Source organism: Syngnathoides biaculeatus, chromosome 2 (assembly GCF_019802595.1).
Source record: "Syngnathoides biaculeatus isolate LvHL_M chromosome 2, ASM1980259v1, whole genome shotgun sequence".
NCBI classification, from domain to species: Eukaryota; Metazoa; Chordata; class Actinopteri; order Syngnathiformes; family Syngnathidae; genus Syngnathoides; species Syngnathoides biaculeatus.
This window is the reverse complement of record NC_084641.1, coordinates 13,066,992-13,091,066: the sequence shown is the minus strand read 5'-3', so window position 1 is coordinate 13,091,066 and position 24,075 is coordinate 13,066,992. Positions and strand designations below refer to the sequence as shown.

Here is a 24,075-nt window from a genome sequence, read left to right as displayed (position 1 = left end):
CAACTGGAAGGGCATTGTGACATTTGAAGCTTCGCTAGCTTTGCCAGTTTGCATAAAAGTGCAGTAGCTTGAAAAAAATAAGTAAAACTTGTTTCAATGCTAAGATCACTTGAAAGACATGTTGAACCCCAGTTTAATAGAGAAACTGCGTGTTAAATGAAACGTATCATTGTGCATTGTATTGTATTATAATATAAATTGTTGATAAATTTGATCATTTTAGAAGGGCTATTTTCTCGGTTTTTGTAAATGTTAAACAAGTAAACAAGGTTATAAGTAGCCCACAATTTAAGTGAGGATGCAGTGAATCTCTGGATCCAGAGCCAATAAATGAAATTCCGCAAAAGACAAACCATATTGAAAACATTTTCTTTGCATAATTTCAACACAAGCAGTCATTTTAAACAGATTTCAACTTAGACAAACAGACTTTTAAACCCCAAGCAAATTTGAATGCAAAACAATTTTCCAAAAAATAAATCTTTCACATTATGAAATGATTCGTTCTTTTTTCAGTTCAAATTGAGCTCAGCCGTGAACATCAACCGCATGAGAAAGTCAATTACAAACATTGCAACGCGCAGGGAGGCAATTGTGGCTGAGCTCAAAGGAGGCACCGACGAGATGCCGTGCTCGTGGGCGTCTCAGTCTACCTGTACAGTCGGTAAAAATGTCTTTAGGGTTGGGTGATAAAACGATAAAGATAAATATCGTAAAATATCCTTTCCCCGATAGACAGGAGATGGGTTGACAGAATTTGATCGATTTTATTCCTCCATGTCTTGACAGATAAATTTTTGGGATTTTGTAAAGTCTCACTGCAAGCGTTTGCTGCAAATTGTGTCTACCATACAAAGACAGAGAATGCCACCAATCTATTTTACCACAGGCAAAAGTGCCCAAGCCTTTTCGCCCCAAGCTCTACTTTTCAAGCAGCCAACCTCCCGCGATCTACCTACAGGGGGGGCAGGGGGGATTATTTCTCTTCTTCATTTTGTATTGCTCAGTGGTGCTTTCTCAGGTGCTTACACGGTAATATGAATTTCTCAAGCACAGAGATTGGAATTCAACAAAAATGTAAAACTGGGCTGCGTCACTCATGTCTGTAGACTCATCTGGCTGCTGTGAGAACCACTCGCAGTCTGCAATGTCCTGCAAAAGTTGCTTGGTCAAATCCTCAGACAACGGCTATGGCTTCACTGCGCCGTGTAATGGTAGTTCTTGATAGCTCATTTAGTACATTTGCTCGCCCACTCATTTTTATACCCTTACGTTTAGAAGACATAAATGGGAGACTTGGAGGCCAACTCGCCAGCTTGCTAGAGCGCGGTGTTATTGGTATCCCAAACCCAAGCAATGGGTAATCCCCACCCCCACCCTCCACCAAAAAACATGACCTGAGCAGAGCATAGATAGAGTCCAATTTCTCTCCCGCTATGCATTATGGTGAAAATTTGAAAACACACCGAAGTTTGACAAATGCACGTTAATGACATCACAAAAGACATCCTACAAGTAAGCATAGTCGAATATAAGGGATTCGCGTGGATGACACAACTAGTACACCCTCGTTACCAATTACCTGAGAATGGGAAAAGTTGGAAACCAAGCATCTTCCTGAATATACAGTCCATATTATATTTGTTTGTCACAGTTGTATAATGTTCCATGTCATGTTCAATGTTTGCCCAATGAATATTTAAATCTAAAGGTTAAGAGTATCAGGGACCATTTAAGATTGAAAAAAAGTTATTTCTTTTATATCGTACCAATTTGGACCAATATGAAAAATATGATATAATTTTTTTAGACGCATCGCCCAGCCCTTTTGCATTTACAAGAAAGTGAGCCATGGTGCAGGAAAGATTGACGACAGCTACAATAGAGAACTGCACCCAATTGCACGGTCTCATTCTGTACGTATTTAAATTCCTCCAAAAAAGAACACCAAGCAACAACCTCTCTTGCTCTTTTTTATCTTTCTCTATTTTCCAAACCACAAATGTGATGTGCAGCCCCGTTGAAAAGAAAAAAAATATATAGTCTGTATTTCGTAGATAAAAGGGAAGGCCTCAGTTTGACTGTATGTTCTCCGAGGCGAGACTTGCTGTCACACACTACGCAGGACTAATCAGATGCGAATTGCCGCACAATTGCATGAGTGCTTATTGTACACACCTTCCTCTGCTGAGTAGACGGTAACCACGGGACTGAAAGGTCCTTCTCCATTATTGTTGTAAACCCCAACTTTGATATGGTAAGCTGAATAAGGGGGGATGCTCTCATTCTTGAAGACGTATCTTGAGGCGTCAGGGGATGTGACAGCAGCCTGCATCCAACCCTGTGCGGCGAGTGGGCGGAAGGCCACCACATAGCCAAAACCGGGACCGCTCTGCAGCTCCTCTGAAACTGGCTGAGAGAAGGATAAGATGACTCAGAGGGATGACTCAAGAAAGTGAGCTCTATATGCTATTAATACAAAATGAAATGCACCACTGGAATTTAGAGGACTACAGCTGAAGGTGATGCTGAAATTGCAAGTACTTATCACCCTGCATAAGTAGCTTTACACTGAGAAGTAAAAATAATTCTACTATTTGAACAGAGCTTGAGCGTTAATCTTTTTGTTACAGTTCAGAGGACAAAAAAGCGGTGAAAGTACAGAATACGCACAAATGTGTTGCAGGAAAACACAAGATTTTCTCATCACTCTCAAAAAAAAAAGAAATAATTCATTGTTTACCTCCCAAGTGATGACTAGTTCTGAGCGTCCACCACCACCGCCATTCACTCTAGCCGGAGTCACCCTGGGAACTTAAATCATATAAACTGAGAGAATGACGTGCCATGCGGTGTAAGATCACCTCTGCACACAGAACTAAGTTTAATTGTATGAAAATATGCAACCAATATAACCATCAATGAAATTTCAATGCAGCCACCATCTTTTTTGCTTTACATTTTTCTCTTCTCAAAGGCATGAGAAGCTGCCAAAGGTGCCAGACATCAGGATTCATATCTGCAGTATATTTGTGTACAGTCTGTATGAGTGAGCAATTGGCAGAATAGAGTTCTTTCACAATATCCGATGCTGTGCTTAATTTGTTGAGAGAAATTGATTAAGAGTAAGTGGGACATACTTGTGTCCTTGGTGCGAGCCTTTCTAGAGGCTTTGCTGGGCTCTCCTGTTCCAATGCTGTTGGTTGCCAGTACTCTGAACTCGTACTCCACCCAGGGGTTCAACTCAATGACAGTGGCTGATAGCTGCTTTCCATTGAGCAGCTCAGGAACTAAGAGACATTACACCAAATTGCTTTCCATCAAAATCCTTTAGGATCAGCTCCTGAGCTGTCAGTGAGTCTTCATATGTGACTTTTAAAATGAGACATGTCCCGCCCACTCTTCCTCCTTTTTTTATTTTATTTTATTTTTTTTTAATAATTTTGTTGAAAGAAACCTACCAGTGGTAATTCCTTGCCACCCAAGAGAGAAGGGTGACCTGGCCTGGATGGTGTAGCTTAGAATGGGGCTGTGGTTGTCCATTCCAGGTCCCCAGGTCAAAAGTGCTGTGGTCTCCGTCATCTCAGTCACTTGACAGTCCACAGGGGGGCCTGGAGGACCTACAGTAGATAGAGAGTTTGAATTTATTTTCCAAAGGGGCAAAGTGAGAAAGTGGAAAGATTGTCAAGGGGCACGCCAATAAGTGATCCTCAATTGTGTTCTATATTAATTAATGCATTAGATAAAACATCAAATTGTAGTTTCAATAAGATGCTACTTGGTATATGTTGTCATCATTAAAGCAAAGTAAATTTATTTAAATAGCTCATTTCATACACAAGGTAAATCAATGTTTAAATCAATGATTAAAAGCATTTGATTATAAATAAATAAACAATCGAAAGTAGCAGAAGTTTAAAATCCATTCTAAAGCTGACTGGAAACCAGTGTAAGGACTTTCAAATTAGAGTTATATGCTCTGACTTCTTTGTTGTGGTCAAAACCCGAGTTGCAGTATTCTGAATGAGCTGCAGGTGTTTCATGCTCTTTATGGGGACTCCAGTCAGAAGATCATTACAATAGTCAAGTGTACTTGAGATAAAAGCATAGCATGGATGAGTTTCTCCTGATCTGCTTGACACACGAAAGCCTGCAATCTGAATATGTTTTTCAGATGGTAAAAGGCAGTTTTAGTAAATGATTTGATATGACTCTTGAAAAACAGGGTGGAATATATCAAAACAGTTTCAGACTTGGTCTTTGGTTTTTAAAGATAGTGAGTCCAGGTATTTATTAAATATCATTTTTTTCTTTCCTGCCAAAACAGTTATCTTCATTTTGTTGTAGTTTAGTAGTTTACTGTAATTGTGTGTCATCTGCATAGCTTTGATAGTCAAAATTTCATTTTTGAAGATTTTGACCCATCACATAAAGGATGAACAGAAGGGGTCCAACAATGCAACCTTGAGGGACCTCATAGGTCATTGCCATTTGGAAATTAGGGGTAAAAAAATAACATTCCATCACTACTGAATTAAATATTACATAAATAATTAATTAATAATTTGAAAATGTGCTGGCCAACCACTAACTCCTTTATGAGCCATTCCCAGTTGGACTCCAAAATCATTATCAGTTCAAATCCTGGTCTCCCCTCCACCAAGCACTGAATAGAAATGTTATCTTGAGGGCCCTGTTGGCATTGTTGCTGTTCAGTTATTTTAAATAGTTGTTGGAAGCACTAGAAAAGTGGCTAATTACAGGGGCAATGTCGCTAAGTTGGCAACGCTCAAGACACAAGTCATTGCTTTTGCCCGCCTCCACTGCCCACACACCTGCACATTACAAATGAAAGCAAGCAACAATTTTGGAATAAAAGCTTTGAATAAAATTTTCATTTTGTTTTGACTTCAGAGAGACTGTGGGGGCTGATCAGAAATGTTATGGCCCACAGGCTCTACTTTGTACAAAAGTGTGTAACTGAGTCATTTGGCACACGTTTTTCCAAGATGTAGTGATGATACAGCTTAATATAATTCAAAGTAATAAGGAAAAAAAAAACAATCATATTTTTCTTACTCATGAGATTTCTCTCTCTTGTGCAACACTGTATCTATATATACTTCTAAACTGCCAATAATTTGATTAGGTCGACATTTAGTGGGAGGGGCATCTTACCTCTGACCACTACATCAGTGGCAATAGACACACTGTCCACCTTGGTCTGAACTGCACACGTATACTTCCCAGCATGCCTTAGCTGAATATTCCGGATCATGATGTCCCCCGCAGAGCGCTGTCAAAACATTTCAAGTCAGTTAATTCATTTATAACTTTAAATATTAGTTTTTTTTTATTTGTTTGTTTGTTTGTTTGTTTTGGTATTTAATTTGTGAAATTCTTGTAGGGAAAGCAGTGGCCTGATCTCAGGGAGAAGAAGTCATTGGTCGGCAGTCGTTATCGTTGTTGTTTGGATTTTAAAAGCTTTTTTATTTCATCTACTTTTTCATTTAATGTGCTCAACTTTTTTTACTGTGCAAACATAGTTCAAAGTCAAATGCATTCTAATTACTAAACGATCACTACCTAACACTTAAAGGGCTGTTTGTACAGACTAAAAGGAAGAACTTTCTGAATGATTGCATTTAGTGTTTAAAAATCATAAATCTCTCTCTCTCTCTCACCACAGGTGTATGTACGTACATATATACCAATTTACCAGTCGATCTACGTTCCCACCTCACCTATGGGCATATATATAAGTATTGAATAAATAAATGACCATTCACACTGAGGGGCAATTTCGAGTCTTCAATCAACCTACTGTGCATCTTTCGGGATGTGGGAGAAACTGGAGTGCATGGAGGAAACCCACACGGGCATGGTAACAACATGTGAACTCAACTCAGGCAGGGGCGGGATTTGAACCCCAGTTCTCAGAACTGTGAGGCCGATGTGCGAACCAGTCATCTACATTCCCGCTGTGTGTGCGCGCGTGTGTGTATACACATACGTGTATATTTTAATAAAGTGAGGCATTCGCACGTATACGTACTTCTCTTTTTCTAAAAAACAAGCCTATTGCATATCGTATATGGCACATTTTCAAGTAGCAGCTGGACCTTTTTGAAGTTTATCTATTTTGCATTACAGTTTTAATCATACTTCATGAAAAATGTAAAAAAATGCTATCCATTTCATATTATTTATTATTATATCCTTGACTATGAACAATTTTTAACTTCACTGCGTGCTTTCCTCTTGTCTTATCACCGTGTGACTGTCCTCCCTAAGCGTTATTTCCCACAGCATGTTATTGAGCCGAATGTAGCGGGGTCAAGGGTTTAAATGAAGTGCAGGGGAACACAAATTACTCGGCTATTATTGCCAGTGACCATGTTAAATGCAAAAAAATCAAATGAATGAAAAGGGTAATGATAAAGATGCCAGTAAATTATAATTGCTCATCTTTTTAAGAGACAAACAACATAATTAGATCGTCAAGTGTTCGGTTTGGCAGCGCACTGTGTAATGTAATAACTGGTTGTGACGCTAATACTAACTGAACAGGTAACCACATAGTCCTAAAAACCCTTCTGTATATTTCTAATGAACAAACCATGAATAAGGTGATCGCTGATGTATGGTCAATAAAATGATATGATATATATATAAACAAATTTCCTCAAGAGTGAAACGACTATGCATACTGTTGAGTGTAATTATATGTATATTTAACACACGTATGTTTTTATTTATGGGTTGTTTTGGAGGATGTGGTCAAATATATTCAGGTGTATTCGACAGCGCAACCCTCAGAATATATTGTATGGGCGTGTCTTACACTTACACCGCCAACTCTTTCAAAATAAGCCTCAGCATTGCCAAAGTGGATTAGCTGCTCATTGAAGAACCACGTGAACTTGAGATCCAGTGAGGGGTCATGATACACCTGGCATGGCAGCACAATGCTTTCCCCTACCGTCACGTCCAGATGACCAGCTGGGCTTGTGATCACAGTTGGCTCTGAAAAGATGGAGCACTAGTTTAGAAAAATCCTCAACAAGATGTTTTCTCTCATTCATGATTTTTTGCTCGACTTTTCAAGTGTGGAGATACATCCTTTTACTTTTCTTTGTGCTGCTTCATAAACATTTGACTGTAACTGCAAGAAACACCACCCCCTCCTCACCAATTTTCTTTCTTTTATTTCTGCCCCAGATATTCAGTCAACTCAGAATAAATTATATTTGGGTTGCCAGAGAGTAAATTTTGTACCTCTTGTGTGAGTTGCATAAATTAAGGCATGTGATTACATATATGTCACTATTCTGCTGCAGTGGCAAAGAACAAAAAAAATAAAGTCGACCTGCACTGCAAGTGAAGTCTGTGTCAATACTTTTAAAAAAAATCTTTATTCTGTCTCATACAGGTCTCTCATTTAATGGCACTGAGCAGATAATAGAGCCAATGCAGAGAGTCAGTCCGGTGAGCAGTGAATCATGCACGCATGTCAGAAGAATCTAATAGACAGAGGAGCCAATGCAGCATGTCAGGAGTAGTAAAGGCTAAAATGCAACGCTGTCAAAACAAGGCAAGTTGTTTATCTGGTTGCAGCTAAGGAGAACTGGATGGTTGTGGCAATACATTCAAGGTGAGTCCGGGCAAAGTTTCAGTCCCGGATGCAAAACGAGAGAAACTTTCTGCCGTTGATAGCAGACCTGTCACGTTCGCTTCGTGTTCTGACTGTGGGGGAAAATCACAAATTGGCTTTCTTATTCACAGCATACAGTATTCCTCCGCACACGATAATCCTCATCTGATACATTTCTGGATGTATTGCGCTCAACCTCTTTTACAACCTAGATTTCAATACTTGCTATACAATTTGCATAGAAATTATAGTAAATTTTGTGGTTGTACATAAGTATGCTCATTCTGATCAAGTAGAGTCTTAATGGTTTGTCTGCAGTTTAATTTCTCATTCATGAGGAACACAGAACATGACATAAACTCCAGACAGCAGAATGATTTCCACTCCAGAAATGTTATACTAAAGTAGGATTGCACCCAGGAGCCAAAGAAAGTGTTCAGATTATTATTTTTTAAATCCATCATCATCGGTCCATAGCCTCCATGAAATACAGGTAGACGTGCAAATTTCCAAGTGAATAATGCACTTTTATAAAAACGCACACATACTGTACATATATATATATATATATATATATATATATATATATATATATAATTTTTCCTTCTTTTTTTTTTTTTTTTTACCCAATTTCACATGTAAAGAGAGGAACTGGGTGTGTAGGGAGGAATAGTTGGGCATCTGTGCAAGCGTATTTGCAAGTCAAAGTAGATGTGAAGAGGAATCACCAAAGGGCACGCTAATAGACCAGTGTTGTCGACTCGGCTCTTTATAACGACCCACAGATCTTATTGCACACAAGAGATGTGTTATTTAGAAGGTTAAAAAAACTGCCATTGTCTGGAATAATTAGTTTTAACATTAAGGCAACTCAAATGCAATCAGCACTTTGCTTCATGCACCCTTTGCCCATCAACTAATTGGAATGTGTATACTGTACCTCATTTAAGAGGCCAGAGTGGACCTGCACACTTTGTCTGATATGTGCGATTTCAGTGCAATTTAAAACACAACATTAGCCGTCAAGCAGGTCTTGCGCATGACAAGCTGCTTTGATCTGAGCTCGGCTTGAATAATTCTAAATCACTGATACACTCTGTGATGTTTTGCTGCATCGTTTCAAAAGTAAAACAGAAATACACCATACACAAACGTCCCCCTTCCAGTGTGCAAGCCAACCACAGAAGTAACGGCAAGGACTTTCTTTTGTGTTAGTTTTTGATTTGATCAGTTTAGAATTGTGTCCTAAGAGGGTTTTATGCAAAAATTTACTGTAATTATGAGTTCACTCATGCATTATCACAGTTTAATGATAAAACCTGTGCTGTGTTATGATTTACTGGCACGTACAAACTCAGATTACGTTGGTATATTACCCACAAAAACTCAGTCGAAAATAAAGAACACTGCATGTATTGGCTTTTGGTCGTGTCATTTGGGCACATGGTTTAAGTATTTTTCCTTGGAATTATTATCTCATTCTATATTAATGTTCAAAGTGAGGCGGCATGGTGAAGCAGCTGTAAAGCGTTGGCCTCAGAGTTCTGAGGACCTGGGGTTCAACGCCGGCCCTCCCAGTGTGTAGTTTGCATGTTCTCGCCGTGCCTGTGTGGGTTTTCTCCGGGTACTCCGGTTTCCTCCCACATCCCAAAGACATGCAACATGAATTGGATACTCTAAATTGCCCCTCGGTGTGATTGTGAGTGCGACTGATGTCTGTCTCTACGTGCCCTGCGATTGGCTGGCAACCAGTCCAGGGTGTACCCTGCCTCCTGCGATGACAGCAGGGTTAGGCTCCAGCACTCCCGTGACCCCTGTGAGGATAAGCAGCTAAGAAAAGGGATGGATATTTGTTCAAAGTGAAGGGAGATAAATCCATTCATCACTGATTCATCTATCCGTCCATCATTTCAATTTCTAGAGCACTTGTTCTCATCGAGGTCGCAGGTGCGCCAAAGTCTAATAAAAGTTGAAGATTTTACCTTTAACCAAAAGGCTGCCGGCGCTGCTCGCGACACCAAACTGGTTTGTGGCCACGCACGTGTACAGACCCGCATCCATTTTGGAGACGTTGGAAATACGGAGGTTTCCACTATCCAAGACAGTAACTCTGTGAGCAATCATAAACGCAGACACATACACACACAGTTAATACAAAGTTAATAAGGTGTATCTCATTAGGACAGCGCCAGTGTTGGTTTAGGGAACTTTAACAGAAATTTAGCCATGCTTGCGCTAACGTGCATAGTCATGTCGCTGAAATGAACAAGCCCACAGTCCTGAAGGATTTTAAATTGAGCCTGGAGTTTATCTCAGTAAATTTTAATTGGCTCGCTGTGCCGCCGTGTGGCATACACTAAGTAGGACTTCAGCACTAAATGTTACAGTTTCAGTTTGCTGCACTGGCTTGATAAGAATAGTGCACTTTACGGTAAGATCTACTCACACCATGTAACACCACTTGAATTGCTAATACAGTATGTAAATTTTTGCTCTATAAGTCATATATAGAATGTGTGCACTCACCCTGTATGCAGTATGATAATCATAATATAAACTTGTTATAGTCCAACAGTTGCACTGTACACTCACATCATACATCTCTGTCTATGGTTAAGGATAGAAATAAATAGTTCTACCTTATTTTGTAATGTCACCAATACAAAAAAAATCCGCTGGGTAAAATTCGCTCAATTACTGTGTTTATTGTGGCGTGACACAGCCTTTATGAATATTAACGGCTTAAAGTTGAGATAAACAGAAAGACAAAAGATCTAAATCACCTTCACCAGTGATTGAAATTGATTCAATTATTCCTAATAAATGTCAGTTAAATCTCAGGAGGAACAAATCTAAACTGCTTGGCTGCGTGACAATAAAAGAAGGGTTAGCCTTTACAACAGATTGCCCCAGAAAGTGACAACAACAAAGAATCTCATTTCAACTGTCGGCATCATCAGTCAAGCCTGGCAGATTTCATCTGACGCCGAAAGTGTGCTTGTGCCGCTCGCTCTCCCTGCCAATGAGCCGATGGAGTGAAATGCAGCTATTAATAATGTCTTCCGTGGGATGTCTTTGGGATTTGAATAAAGTATTCAAACACTGGTTGATTATATCATTCACATGACACCAGTCGTACGTTCCAGGGGAAAAAGATAAATGCTAGGTAATATTTAGCAGTATCTATTATTGATGTTTATTTCTGTTGATGAATCCCAAATCGTTACTTGTGTACCTGTTTATGTACATAATGTTTATTTTACTTGTGGAACTGTTTATGTACATCTTGGCCATGTGTGCACTCAGGTAGTTCCAGTTGATCAGTAAATGTAAACATTTAAAAATACCTACAGTACAAATAGACAGTAAAAATACCCTTCAAAGTACTGTTGTGATGTTCCAAATAAAAGCGAACAACGCTCTATACACACAAAAAGACCTCTATGGCAGATGTAGTGGACAAATAAGGAATGTAGTATATCCTTGTGGAATCCAATAAGTGAGATGTTGCTTCCAATAACCAAGCTAGTAGCAGGAGCAGCTTAGAAAGCTTTTTTGTGGTGTCAACAGGGCCTTGAATTCGATGTGTGCAGTAAACACCTTTTAGTAACACTTTCTAATGGGTTTATTTGCCTCAACATTGATTAAAAAGTCTTGAGTAGGAGTGATTTGGTTCTCTTCAAAAACTTAAGGGACAATAAACAAAGGAGAATTGGTTTGGAAATTAATGGTCTGACAAGTTCTATTAAGAGTCACGGCAAAATCATTTTGTTAGCATCAGTGAAAAAACAGGCTATTATCATTCACTGCAGAAAAAAAGTACAAATCACAGGGAATGATCATCCTTACGTATCGTGTAGTATCCGACAATAAAAATCTACAGAGAATGGGGGGACAATGGATGCTCCTGAAACGCTGATCTCCAAAGAGTAGAGACAAATCTTTGACGGATATTAATAACATAAAACTTTGTTCACGATGAACTGCCTCAGGTAAGTAATTGGCTGTCTTTGATTTTTTTTTATTGGACTAGCTATTATTTTTGAGGGAATGTTTTTATCTCAGTTATTACAAAGAAGCTGCAACTGTTAATTCCTCTGAGCACAAATTTAAATATAAAAATGATCATTGGGGTCCTCAGCGAGAAAGTTATCAGGAAGGTAAACAATACTTGAATGCCATTGGCATGTTCGGTGGGAGCAGACAAAGTTTGCTTCTAATCTACAAGTCATTTCTTCAGTAAGAGGTTGCGCCAGTTTCATCTAACTCTATCCCATCAATTTTTGATACTGCCTCTTTGCCCCAATTGTACAGCAATTTCCTGAACACATTTAGATCCTTTAAAATTAATTACCTGGCCCAAGGTGCCATTTTATGCTCCAAACTCCACATAAGACAGTAATGGGGGTTGAGCTAATATTTCAAACATAATTCGCTTAAAAATAAGAAGAACACGCCTCTTTAATGGGGACCTCGAAGCCAGCCCGAAGCCCACCAAACTGAGCCAAAATGACCACGATTGCCTTAAAGGTAAGGGTAATTAAAATACATTATCCACTTGAACAGAGCCAATTCCCCATGGGGCAGCAGGTTGAATATCGCTGGTGAACTGAGGGATTCTCTTGTAATGGACAGTAAATGAAGAGTCATGGATACTACATGTCACACTTGTATGTCAGGTTTTCTCCTCAGCAAGCTTAAAATGGATGATTCAATATAGAAATATGACAAACCTTGCACTTTGTTCTTCCTCCTGTCAAATATTGCACTGCAGCAATTAAATAGGAGCAGGGAAATTTGCGATGCACATAAAAGAGTGACTAGTGTGATACAGTAAATGGGCACTTTTCAACCTTATTGGTGGGTGTTAAAGTGAGCTATTGGGCGAAATCTAAAGGCTGGGTCTGTCTCTCCATGGTGCAACAAAAAAGGCAGGCTATAAAAACAAAAAAAAACTTAATTTGAACTGCTTGAGAAAGACTGCCTAGTTAATCACTGTACTACTAGGACATTCTGGCAATACTTTTATTTCATTCCCAGCAATCGTTTGATTTCCTGTTTATTATAGGCAGGGCATGTAAGAATCTGCTGCTGCGTTATATCTGCTGAGAGACAGAATATTTACCAAAACAATCTTAAATTTAGTAGTGCAATTTAGAATGTACTGTAACATTGCTGAGAGCTACTCTCAATATTGCGTCTCGGATCAATCAGCAGTGAAATCAAATTAAGTAAGCACTTTCACATTAACCTCACAGCTCTCCACATACAGTAAATGCCAAGGCTATCTTGTTATATGTGCACGCCGTTGGAGTGGAGGATTTTATTTACTCATCAGATTCTGCCTTACTCTTAGCTAGTTTGTACCTTTCTGCTCCACATCCTTGAAAACATTATCCCTGGAAGATTAGAAGGAATTATGGGTATTTTAGATCAGCCAGTGGGATGGATTACTGATGTGCCGCTGCTGTAATAGCATTGGTGGCAGACTCATTTCTGTGCAGGGGAAACTAAATTCTAACGAGCGAGGAAGCAGGGAATAGGCTTGCAAGGGATGCTGCAATAATGTCAAAGTCTACATTTGGTATGCATCTCACCCACTTGAGTGTAAGGCTTTAATGTTCAGACTCGAATGGGAAATGTCACTATTTGGGTGCCATTGCACATCGCCGTATGCCTGCATTTTCCTTTTAATGTTGAAGAAGATGATATAGCTGCAAGCTCGGTCGATCATTTCACAGCACACCAAATAATCTTGGTGCTGATGCTGCCGCTCTGCCTCAAAATAAAACATCTTACATCTGTAACCACAGCGTCTTGGGCGGGCCTCGGTATTTATGATCAGATCCGCCCTTTCAGTTTTCACAACAATCAGTTTAACTGCAGGTGAGATATGACTACAACTGCACCCACACTATGGTGAGGATAGATATCTCAGTATAGAAAAGCTGCTGAGCCACCTGAGCAATTAATCCTGCGTGGAATGAGAAATGGGAATCAGTGCAAGTTGCAGCAGGTGTTCTTTTACCTCTTACTGGCAAAATCCTGCACATGCACCAATATTTCATAAACATGGAAATGCATTACTGACTGATTTGCAAACTTTTTGATGAAGGCCTTAACCTGTGTATGACACTTTTCCTGGAGAAACAACAAGATGGATGAGAACGACAGGAATCCGGAGGTGCCCTTGAAGGTGCCAAAAAAAGTTCTTCTTATTCGTAGTAGTACTTCATAAATGCCATATATTATCAACCATATAGTCTTCTATTGCTTTCTTCTTCTCACCTCAAAATAGTTTGAAGCAGCGGCACAATGGAACAACTGGTCAGAGCGTTGCCCTCACAGTTCTGAGGACCGGGGTTCAAATCCCGGTCTCGCCTCTGTGGAGTTTGCGTGTTCTCTCCGTGCCTCCAGGCACTCTGGTTTCCTCCCACATCCCCAAAACATGCAAGCATCGAAGACTCTAAATTACCCCTAAGTATGATTGTGAGTGTGACAGTTGTCTGTCTGCATGTGCCCTGCGATTGGCTGGCAACCAGTTCCGAGTTAACCCCGCCTCCTGTCCAACGACAGCTGGGGTGGGCTCCAGCACTCCCGCGACTCTGGTGAGGATATGCGAATCAGAAAATGGATGGATGGAATAATTTAAAGCTACCCTCCACTGCAGCTTTAATAGCGAGGAAATGTAAGGAATCCTTATAATTCACTACATAGTATTTCGATACTTGTCTCCTCCTTGGGAGCAGTGTCTGATTAACACTTTATCTTCCTGTCTTTCTCTGTGCACTGAGGTATCGCATTGATCTGCACAACCTGATTTCTAATAAAACAAGGTGTCCAGCTAGCTGCCTCGGTAGGTTATTCCACAGCTTGTCATCGATCTGCCCTTTTGGGGATTTTTTTAATTTTGTACATCTCACTGCTTGCCTACTTCATCGTCCGCCTTGTGTTCGAATAACCCCGCAGACCGTAATCCTGCTAATGAGTTGATGGATCAGCAGTCGAAGCATGGCCAATTACCTTTTGTAAACAGTGTAGAAGTTAGTGCAGCCAGGAGCGCTTTAGAACATGTGGAATGCAAAACAGAAAGGAACACTGTAGCATGCACAATGTGTTAGGGTATTCAAATGGAAGTGTTTGCTGTGGTTCTGTTCTTTGCAGTTTGTCAAAATGAATATAAAGTACATAAGAAAATCAAATGTTGAGGAAATGCATTTTTATAAGGAAAGCAGTCAATATTCATAGGGAAAAATGCTACCTGTGGCTCTCTCTTAAGGCTTCTTTTCCTTTCTTCCATGAAATCACACCCCAGGGAGACATCCTGGGCTTGCATTCAATCAGGACATCACCACTCTGTCGGGCCAGAGTTTGGGCCTTCAATAAATTCTGGGAGAAGTCTGGGGCGATGGCTGGATGAGAAAGTCAAAAGTGAAATCAACTAAAAAGGGAAGGAAGAAAAGACTCAGAAGGATTTTATTACTTTTGCAATGAAGTAATGAATCAAGAGAATGTGAGAGACCTACAATGGTACATTAGTATAACAGAGGAACTGAAAAAAATACAGGTCACTTTATCTATTATGTAGGCCTGGTGTCAGATCCCTTTCTCTTGAATAATTGTTGTACGTACACTTGCACGCCCACAAGAAGGATTCACACATGCTCACACACCCGCAATCATTTTAAGAGGATATTAATTCATACAAATGGTGTTTTTCCATTTCCATGTAGAGTATTTCCCTTGAAATGGACATTATGCATGAAGAATGAGGGCTGTGAGGCAAAAATGAAAGAAAGCAAAATCAGAGGGAGCTTTCTTTGCTGCTCCTTTAGGCCTCAATTACTGAGTGGCCGTCGTATTATACTGTTTGGTATGCATTTAAGCTCTACAGAAATCACTTCAAAGTCTGCACAAAACCTGGTGCTGGAGACGTATGAGGTGTGTCAGGAAGGTTCCAGGATTGCTTTCACAAAAGATGTACCATATTTTAAACTACAAACAAGGGGTTTTCCCTTTTACTGTGGGCCAGACCATCAACCAACAGCTCTACAGAGACCCTGCTGCATTTGCTTCGTCCATTGCACAAGAAGAGCCAAGAGTTGAGGAAGGATCGCTTGTGGCTGTCACAATGACAGCTCGCCGGCTCACAACGCCCTGAGCCTCTGAGAGTTCCTGGCCAAGAAGAACGTTGCTGTGCTGGAACGATCTCCCTTCTCACCCGACCTGGCTCCAGGAGATTTTTGGTCCTTCTTTGCTATTTTCAAAAGGGTCGTCAAAAGGGCCTGTTTTGAAGACTAACCAAAATCAAAATGGTGATAACAGAGCTGCAGAGAATTTCGGAAGATCCATTCCAGGATTGCATGAAGACATGTTAGAGCAAGCTGGGAAAGACTGTTAGACTCCCAATAAAAAAAAATGTAGTTTGTAGTTGGAAAACATCTTTTCTGATGCCACCCCTGGAACTTTTCTGCCACCTTGAAGTTGAGCACCTCCCAATGCAGTGCATACCATACACAATAACATACACCATAATACGTGTTTTGTTTGATGCACTGCATCACAATTATTTCTTGTTTCAGTGCAAAATACATGATTTGGTCCCCAAAATGACAAACTGTACCAATATCTACTAAGGATGCAAAATGTGTTCCTACCACAGCACACCACAGTAATATTACAACTGGAAATACAAAGGTGACTGATTAAAATTCTCACAATTAACATTAAATGATGATGATGAAAAATTGTATAAAATTCCTACCATTTTTTTTATGACAATCAAATAAAGAGTTACAGTTACTTTGATATTATGAGAGCAATTTATCTGAATGTCCAGCCCAAAGATAGCTGTGACAGGCTCCAGCACTCCCGTGATCCTTGTGAGACTAAGCAACTCAAAAAAGGGATGGAGGGATGTTCTGAGTGATCAATAGTCTTCTTACCTATGACTTGAAGCTCAGCATTGGTGAAGACTCTTCCGTGCTTGTTCTCAGCCACACACTGGTAGGTTCCAATGTCACCCAGATTTAAGTTACTGATGGTCAACATTCCGTTACTCACCTGAATTCGGTCCTGTTCAAGACATATACACAAAAGGCATTTACTTACAGATATAAAGGAAATTTCATTTTACCGGTAATACAGTATTATTTCAATTAAAAAGTCAATTGTCATAGCCTATAGCTAAATCCTGGAACTTTGCTGCTCTCCAAGATAAATAAAATAAACAGTCTTGGCTTCTGGTATCGACATTTTACTACTACTTTTTTGCGTATTTTGGACATTTTGAATGTAACTATGGTGGACACATAGACACTTTGGCAATTAGTTATGCAGACGATGTATTGCTCTGCTGACTGACCTTTGAATTTATGTAAACCATCCAGAGAGGAAACTTAAAAACAGGCCAATTAGTGCCACACTGACACCACAAAATAAAGTAGTTACTTATACGAGAGCGGAAGGTAGGTAATTAGTGCTACATTTGGACAGTTTAGGTTCATTCTGATGAATAACCTGATTTAATTGCAATGTTAGCCATATTTTTCCACACCCAGGGGGTGATCATTTAAAAGAGAACTAATTTTATTTAGTCTCTCTTGACGCAAAGCACTTACATTAACAAACAGTAGTTGACATAACACCTCAAAGGAATGTAATTTTCCTAGTGGGGATTGAGGGACTTCACACAGAAAAAAAAAAAAAAACAAAAGTGTCAACACACTGAAGGTCACTTTCACATTACACTTTGTAACTCAAACTCATTACTGTATGTCATTGTAATCGCTTTTGTCCTAGTGAATATTTCCAGTCACCGTAAAGTCACACAAAAACTATACTTTAAACGGATCTGATTGGCTTGATCATTATCATCTGATCATTTGGATTTCATGATAATTGGCTGACCAGCTTCAATGTCATGATTCACCCATCCGATGAATGACGTCACTGATCGGCTCCCCAAAAAAATATTTACTCCGCATCCTCATTGTGTACATTCACTTATTCCTTTTCTTCTGCTTGTTTTTTTTTTTTTGTACTTCTTGCCATCTAAAGGTAGAGCATTGATTTGTTCTGTCTGTCACTGTGCCTTACTGGCATCGATAAATGAACAAGGACACGTTATTTCTTGTAAATGAATACTTTTTGAGCAGTTAAGTAGAATTTGATAATTTCCCACAGCACACCTGAAGATTTCATGGCACACTGGTTGGGAATCCCTAGACTAGAGAATACTTTTGAAGTATACAGTACACAAGTATATATAATGAACAAATCATTTAAATAGACAGATTGCTCCATCTTGTGATCGTCTCTGTGGTCGGTTATTGGGTTTTTAAACATGCTGATCAGTGACCGGCCTAACAATCCCGATCGTGTAAAGCCTAACAAAAACTTGGTGGTGGAACTGACATCATGCATGATGTAACCGATGTCATGTGTGATATCAGTAAATATATTGAGACCTCAGCAAACCTTAATAGACCTGAGTTTGCCCGGTATCTTAAAACACTTCCTGTCAATAAAGACTATATTATAGTGACAGTTTGACCAAGTATTTTTTTAAATCACAGACTCATGATTGTCTACAGTAATAAAAATAGTTTTCTAAATATGAAGAAAATAGAGGTCACTGATAGTGTAGTGGTACACACGCCTGACTTTGGTGTGGGCAGCGTGGGATCGATTCCCGCTTAGTGATGGTGTTGATACATGCCCTGCGACTGACTGGCGACCCGTTCAGGGTATAGCCTGCCTTTGCCTGATGTTAGCTGGGAAAGGCTCTGGCACTCACGCGACCCATGTGAGGATAAAGGGTTTGGACAATGGACATCGACAATAGTGATCTAAATGCATTGTGTTCGAGCTCAAAGGTCCCAAACTTGTTTCGATGGCTGTGTTGCAAATATGTGTCATCTTGAATCACTGCAGAGATGACACTTCAACAATCAATTGCTTCAAAACTATCAGCGACACAGCTGAGCAGCTTCGAACCAGTGCCACATTTAAAGCTCAATCACATGATGGACAAACCAATGACCCGGTGCCTAGGGGAGTCCTGTGTGAGGATGGATAAGCTGCAGTTTCCAAATAAAACACAACAATCCACATAGTTTGAGGCCAGGGAATGATGCACGTATGTGTGTTTAGGGGAGAGAGTGCCACTATGACTTTGAATAGAAGAAAGATGGTCCTTTTGAGGTTATATATTGCTACGGGGGGTGACAGTAAAAAGATCTGTGTAAGTGCAAGAGCTGGTGTCACAATGCCACTGTGTACCCACTGCACTGATGAAAACTGAAAAAAATAAATGGATAAAGAAATGAGTAATCTGGGAGTCAGATGAGGTCCTATTACAATCTCTTTAATAGTAGAGAGAAACATGCCCTTTGTTTGTTTTACTTGCAACATCATTTGTTTTATTTGCAACATCAATTCTGCTCGACTCTCTTCTGCAACCAGCACTATTTCAGGTTGAACTTCGTGTACTCTGATTTTGGGTAACGTATTAAGGTGGTGGTTAAGCAAAGTACAATGCAGTTCAGAGCGAGTGGGTCCTTGTTTTGTCAAGGTGACATTTTGAAGTGACAGCCCTCCTTGGAGTCATTTCATTCTTCCGGAGAAGGTCAGAAAGACAGAGAAGGAATGGAGACACGAGGAGAGCTTCAATAGAGATACGCAGAAAAAGTTGACCTAAGAGAGAGCGAGATAAAAGACAGCAAAATGGGGAGTTGAGGCTGATCCATTCTAATCAAAGTTAACAAACGTTCGTCTTGGCCCCTCTCTCTCTCTCTCTCTCTCTCTCTCTCTCTCTCTCTCTCTCACTCCATGACTAGCCTTTGGGTTTGGATATTGATTTAATGCTGCACCTGTTGACGGTGACATTTTGAAAATGGTAACACTTCAAATCATTAATTCAGTCGCATGTACAGAGAATATGTTACCCGGGCAGACTGTCAGGGTAGTTTTACAATGGTATTTACAAATCAATCGTTAGGAATTCTTTTGATTAAGGGCGCCTGACAGAAAAGTGACCTTTGTTAAGACCAACAAAGAAATTCAAATAATTGACTCAGATGTAAAAATTAAATCTAATCCCTGACAGTAGTATCAATTGCATAATGTGTGTTTGCTGAACATTCTCTCAAAATTAGGGTATTGAGCAAGTTTTGATTATTTATTGTTACACAAGTGGTTCAAACCCACCTTGAAGACAACTACATGAGAGAGTAAGTGATATTATCCCGTTAATGCCTTGACTATAGGCTAGCACAGCAGTCGGCAACCCGCGGCTCCGGAGCCTCATCCGGCTCTTTCATCCTTATAATGCGGCTCTGATTGGCTTGGGAAAATAAATTACTAAAAAATTTTTTTGTATTTAATTGAAGTGCGTTTTATTTGTGTTAGTTTTTATATTATTTTAGTTCTAAATTTGAAGATTGTGATCTTGAAATATTAAAATATTAATTAAATTATTTGATATTATTTTTTCGTCGCTCAAAATAGACGTCACACTGCGGAAGCGGGTATACCCGCTGAAACGCCGTCTATTTTGAGCGACTTTCAAGCCCGGCAAAGCCAATGGAGAAACATGCTGCGGTAAAGTAGTAGAAGTTTTTTTTTTTTCTTCATTTTAGATGTGCGGCTCCCAGTGTTTTCTTTTCCGTGGAAACCGGGTTCAAATGGCTCTTTCGGTGTCAAAGGTTGCCGACCGCTGGGCTAGCATAAATGATGTGAGAGGTTGTAGAAGTTTACGGAAATTACATTTGCAAGTTAACAGCCCATTGGTGACATGAATTGACACAAAACATTTTTGTTTAATGTGTGATCATTGTGATTAAGCTCTAAATAAAGTGTCTGGTTTCTAAATATCTGTATCCAGGTTTCTCAATCCAGTTTACAAGACAGCAAATTTCATTGGTCATTTCAAAGACAGAAACCTTGGCCAATCATGCAGAGCAGGGCTGCTCAATGCGTCGATCGGGATGGATTGGACGATTGTGAGGCAGTCTTGGTCGATTGCAGAATGACGTGCCAAAAAAAAAGACATCAGCCAATGTTCTCTCTGAACTGAGCACGTGCGCAATTGTGCACCGCTGAAGCAGTCTCTTCACAGATTCCAAAGCAAATTGAAAGTATAACATACAGCTATTCAGTTTGTGGCATTTTGCAATGTGACTCAAAGAGTGAAGGATGACTGGTTGTTACATCCAATGGCACAATTCAGATATGTACTGTAAAAAATGAAAAGAAGAAACCACTGGTTTCTTTTAAGCAGCACGGGAAATTTTCTCTAACAATGACCGCTGCTCCACCTCACTCTTTTTTCCGAGTTTACCTTACACCCCCCCACACACACATTCTTAAAGACGTACACTAGTAATTACAAATGTTACAGGACTTACGCAGTCCATCAATGAGTTTTGTAATGACAGCATCCACCGCCAATGCTTTAGTTAGCAACACAGTCTGGGCAATGTAGAGAAAAGACAAACTAGACATGCTGCTTATGTTGACTTTCGATATTAATGGAAAATCTTAAAAAAGAAATGCTGTTGTTTTATGATGCAATGACTGTCGGAGTATATGAATAATTGAAGAAAAAGTCGTTAAACTGGACGAGATTTTCTCTTTTCTGAGTGCGAAAGGTCTGGTCTGAAGTCAAAGTAGAAAATGCAGGATGAGATGGTGTGTACTTTTAAAATTCCACCTTGGCACAGCCTGATCCAGGATGAAATCACAGACAATACACTGCACAAAAAGCTAATTCTATATTTTTAATATAGGAGGCAACATAACATTATCCTTAAAGTGGTTTGGGAACATCACCTCCCGTCGTTGGTAGCTCGTGAGAGGCTGGCTGCTTGGAAAGTACATCTTGGGGTAAAAAAGTCAGGGCACCCCTGACGTAGAAGTTACCAGTGCTCACTTTGGCAATTTAACAACAAATTAGAAAGGGAATGGCAATCAGATAACGTATTTTGTCCCTCTCTAAGGGAAAGAAAAGACAAAATAGCATGAAGAATAGAGGAGAGAATTGTTGGCAGTCTTTGGTGGATGAAAAATATCTCATTGGATTCATTGCAAACATGCACACAACAGATACATAGTTTGAAGTCACACTTAGTCCCCAGGAAATTCATTTATTTCAAAGTGACGCTTTCTTCAAGTACGAGCAACAAGTCTTTAATATCAAGATGAAATTGTGCAGCATTTTGGGGCAACAGAAATACTGACCGTCTTAAAACAGATCAATCGCATTTAATACAGCTTTCCCCTTGGAGAAAAGAGGATGCAAAGTTTAAAGTTCACCACGCATCTACAGATGTAAGGAATACAGAGGAATACATACAGTATTTAGCATGTGGCTGTAGACTTTCAACCGTATTCAAACGAAACACGCTGTGCTTGAGCTGTGAATCACAGCAGTCGGTACACAGCAAAACTCGGAATACATCTTGTTTTGAATGGCAATGTTTTTCTTTAGCAAATGTGCATATTTTGACTGATTTTGCTGCTACATCTAGTATCCTTGACTATTCGACCTTATTTCTTTTAGTCTTTGTGGCATTTTTGCGTGCGCAGAACCAAGCAATTAAGAGCATCCACATCACACCTCACGAGAAGTCAGTTACCTCCAACAGGTCCAGGGACTCTCCATTCTTCAGCCAACGGTAGGAGGGTTTAGGCTTTGCACTGGCTTTGCACTCCCACACCAGAGTGTCATCAATAGTCTTCTGAGCATCCGGAGGCTTCTCCGTAAAATGAGGTGCAGCTGTCACGAGCCGCAAAAAGTAAATAGGCAAAATAATCACATACAGTTTAACAGACAATGCAGGCAATGAAAAGGACATAAATGTGAATCCCATTCCAGTTAACCCCGTAGTTAACCTTTACTTGACAAAAATAATAATCAAAAAAGGAATAGATAAAAGCTTCATTTTGCAGCACCAATACAAAAAATACTCTTTTTAGGATGAGTTATGATTATGAGTTAACTTCCCTTCAAGATAAAATTATTCCACTGATGTCAATGAATTAAAAACTCCTTTCAATTTCGACAGTAGTCTTCAAAATAATAACCGTCCAACGTGACTAACCAGATTAATCCATGTCTTCAGTATATTTCTTATTGCTACACGTCAAACAACTTACCACTAGGTGCAGTAGATTCTCAGAAACCCAACAAGAGCTAGCATTCACTCTTGAGGCTGTGCAATTGGGCAATTTGTTGTAAAAGGTGTGTTAAAAAAAAATAGCTGTCTGGCGTTACAAACTTTTGTTTCTAGGATTTACTAATCCTTTGAAGCACTAACCAATATTTAGTTGTATGACTACAGTTTTGTTACACAACTGTTTCAAATCTGTGTGCCATGAAGTCAACCAACTTGTGGACTTTTCAGCCTTTATTCCACTCCAAGATTCGTTAATAACGACATTCAACTAAAAATGTGTTCCTAGAATAAATAAAATTGACCACTGTGTGGTAGGAAACATTTATTATTAACAAATTCAAAACCCCAATCAACTTTAAAAACTGCTTCCACCCATAAATGGCCATTCAAATTGAACGAACAAGGCAATTTATAATAGTAACATAAATTTTACATAAGATGGCATCTTGGAAATGTAAACAAATGTCGTGTATTCATACAACACAACCAGCAAGAGGGTGAGGGGTAATTACTTGTACATGGTGGTATTCAAGTGTCGTCCCTTTTCCTCCCGTTTCCTTCAGGGCATTATCTTCCCCTTTTCATCTTGGCCCTCCAAATATAGGATACTTGAGACATGAGATGCAGCCATTCGTTATGTTGTGAAATGGTAAAATAAAGAGGAAGGACTCAGGGCTTGAATTGGGATTGGCCCTTACACTTGTGCTTCGTCGTAAACAGACAAAGGGTTAACTTTGTGTGAGTGTTTTGCTTTTCCCAAGGCTATTTGTAACATGTTTTGAAAGGACAACTGTACTATGAGAAGAAAAAGATGTTCAAAGAGAAACATGCAACAGACGTTACCATGAAATAAGAAGACACATTTGAAAAAAAAAAAAAATCCTCCAACAGTGTCCATGTACGTCATGTTCAGCATTGTTTATTGATTTGATTTGATTGATTGAACTGGCTAATATTAGACTCGTTGGTTGGTATGAAAGTTAATAATGTTAGTTAAATATTAGCTGAACACTTAAAACTGTATGAAAGTGAGAGTTTTGACAGAGTATTGAAATATAATTATCCTGCGTTATAAATTTTCATTTAGAAATAATCCACAAATGGAGTGCTATCAAACTTAAGAGTCAACACTGCCTTCCCATTTTATTTTTTCTCCACTATGTGGGACCTTTTATTTCAATTTCAAGAATGCCTCTATATTTATGCCAGTGTCACATAAATTATTTGCCCCTAATGTTTGGT

At 39.5% G+C, this 24,075-nt stretch overlaps 1 protein-coding gene across 3 annotated transcripts in view; it reads right to left on the bottom strand.

The window, feature by feature from the left end:
* Positions 1–24,075, bottom strand: part of cntn3a.1 (contactin 3a, tandem duplicate 1) — a 91,719-nt gene that overhangs the window by 6,698 nt on the left and 60,946 nt on the right. For all 3 annotated transcript variants that reach the window (XM_061834298.1, XM_061834290.1, XM_061834308.1), the window contains 10 exons: positions 22,294–22,433; positions 16,600–16,729; positions 14,916–15,066; positions 9,637–9,764; positions 6,851–7,026; positions 5,179–5,296; positions 3,462–3,620; positions 3,141–3,290; positions 2,744–2,814; positions 2,179–2,413 (listed from right to left, as the gene is read on the bottom strand). In XM_061834298.1, coding sequence (XP_061690282.1) covers positions 2,179–2,413; positions 2,744–2,814; positions 3,141–3,290; positions 3,462–3,620; positions 5,179–5,296; positions 6,851–7,026; positions 9,637–9,764; positions 14,916–15,066; positions 16,600–16,729; positions 22,294–22,433 — 1,458 coding nt within the window. The remainder of the gene's footprint in view (positions 1–2,178; positions 2,414–2,743; positions 2,815–3,140; positions 3,291–3,461; positions 3,621–5,178; positions 5,297–6,850; positions 7,027–9,636; positions 9,765–14,915; positions 15,067–16,599; positions 16,730–22,293; positions 22,434–24,075) is intronic.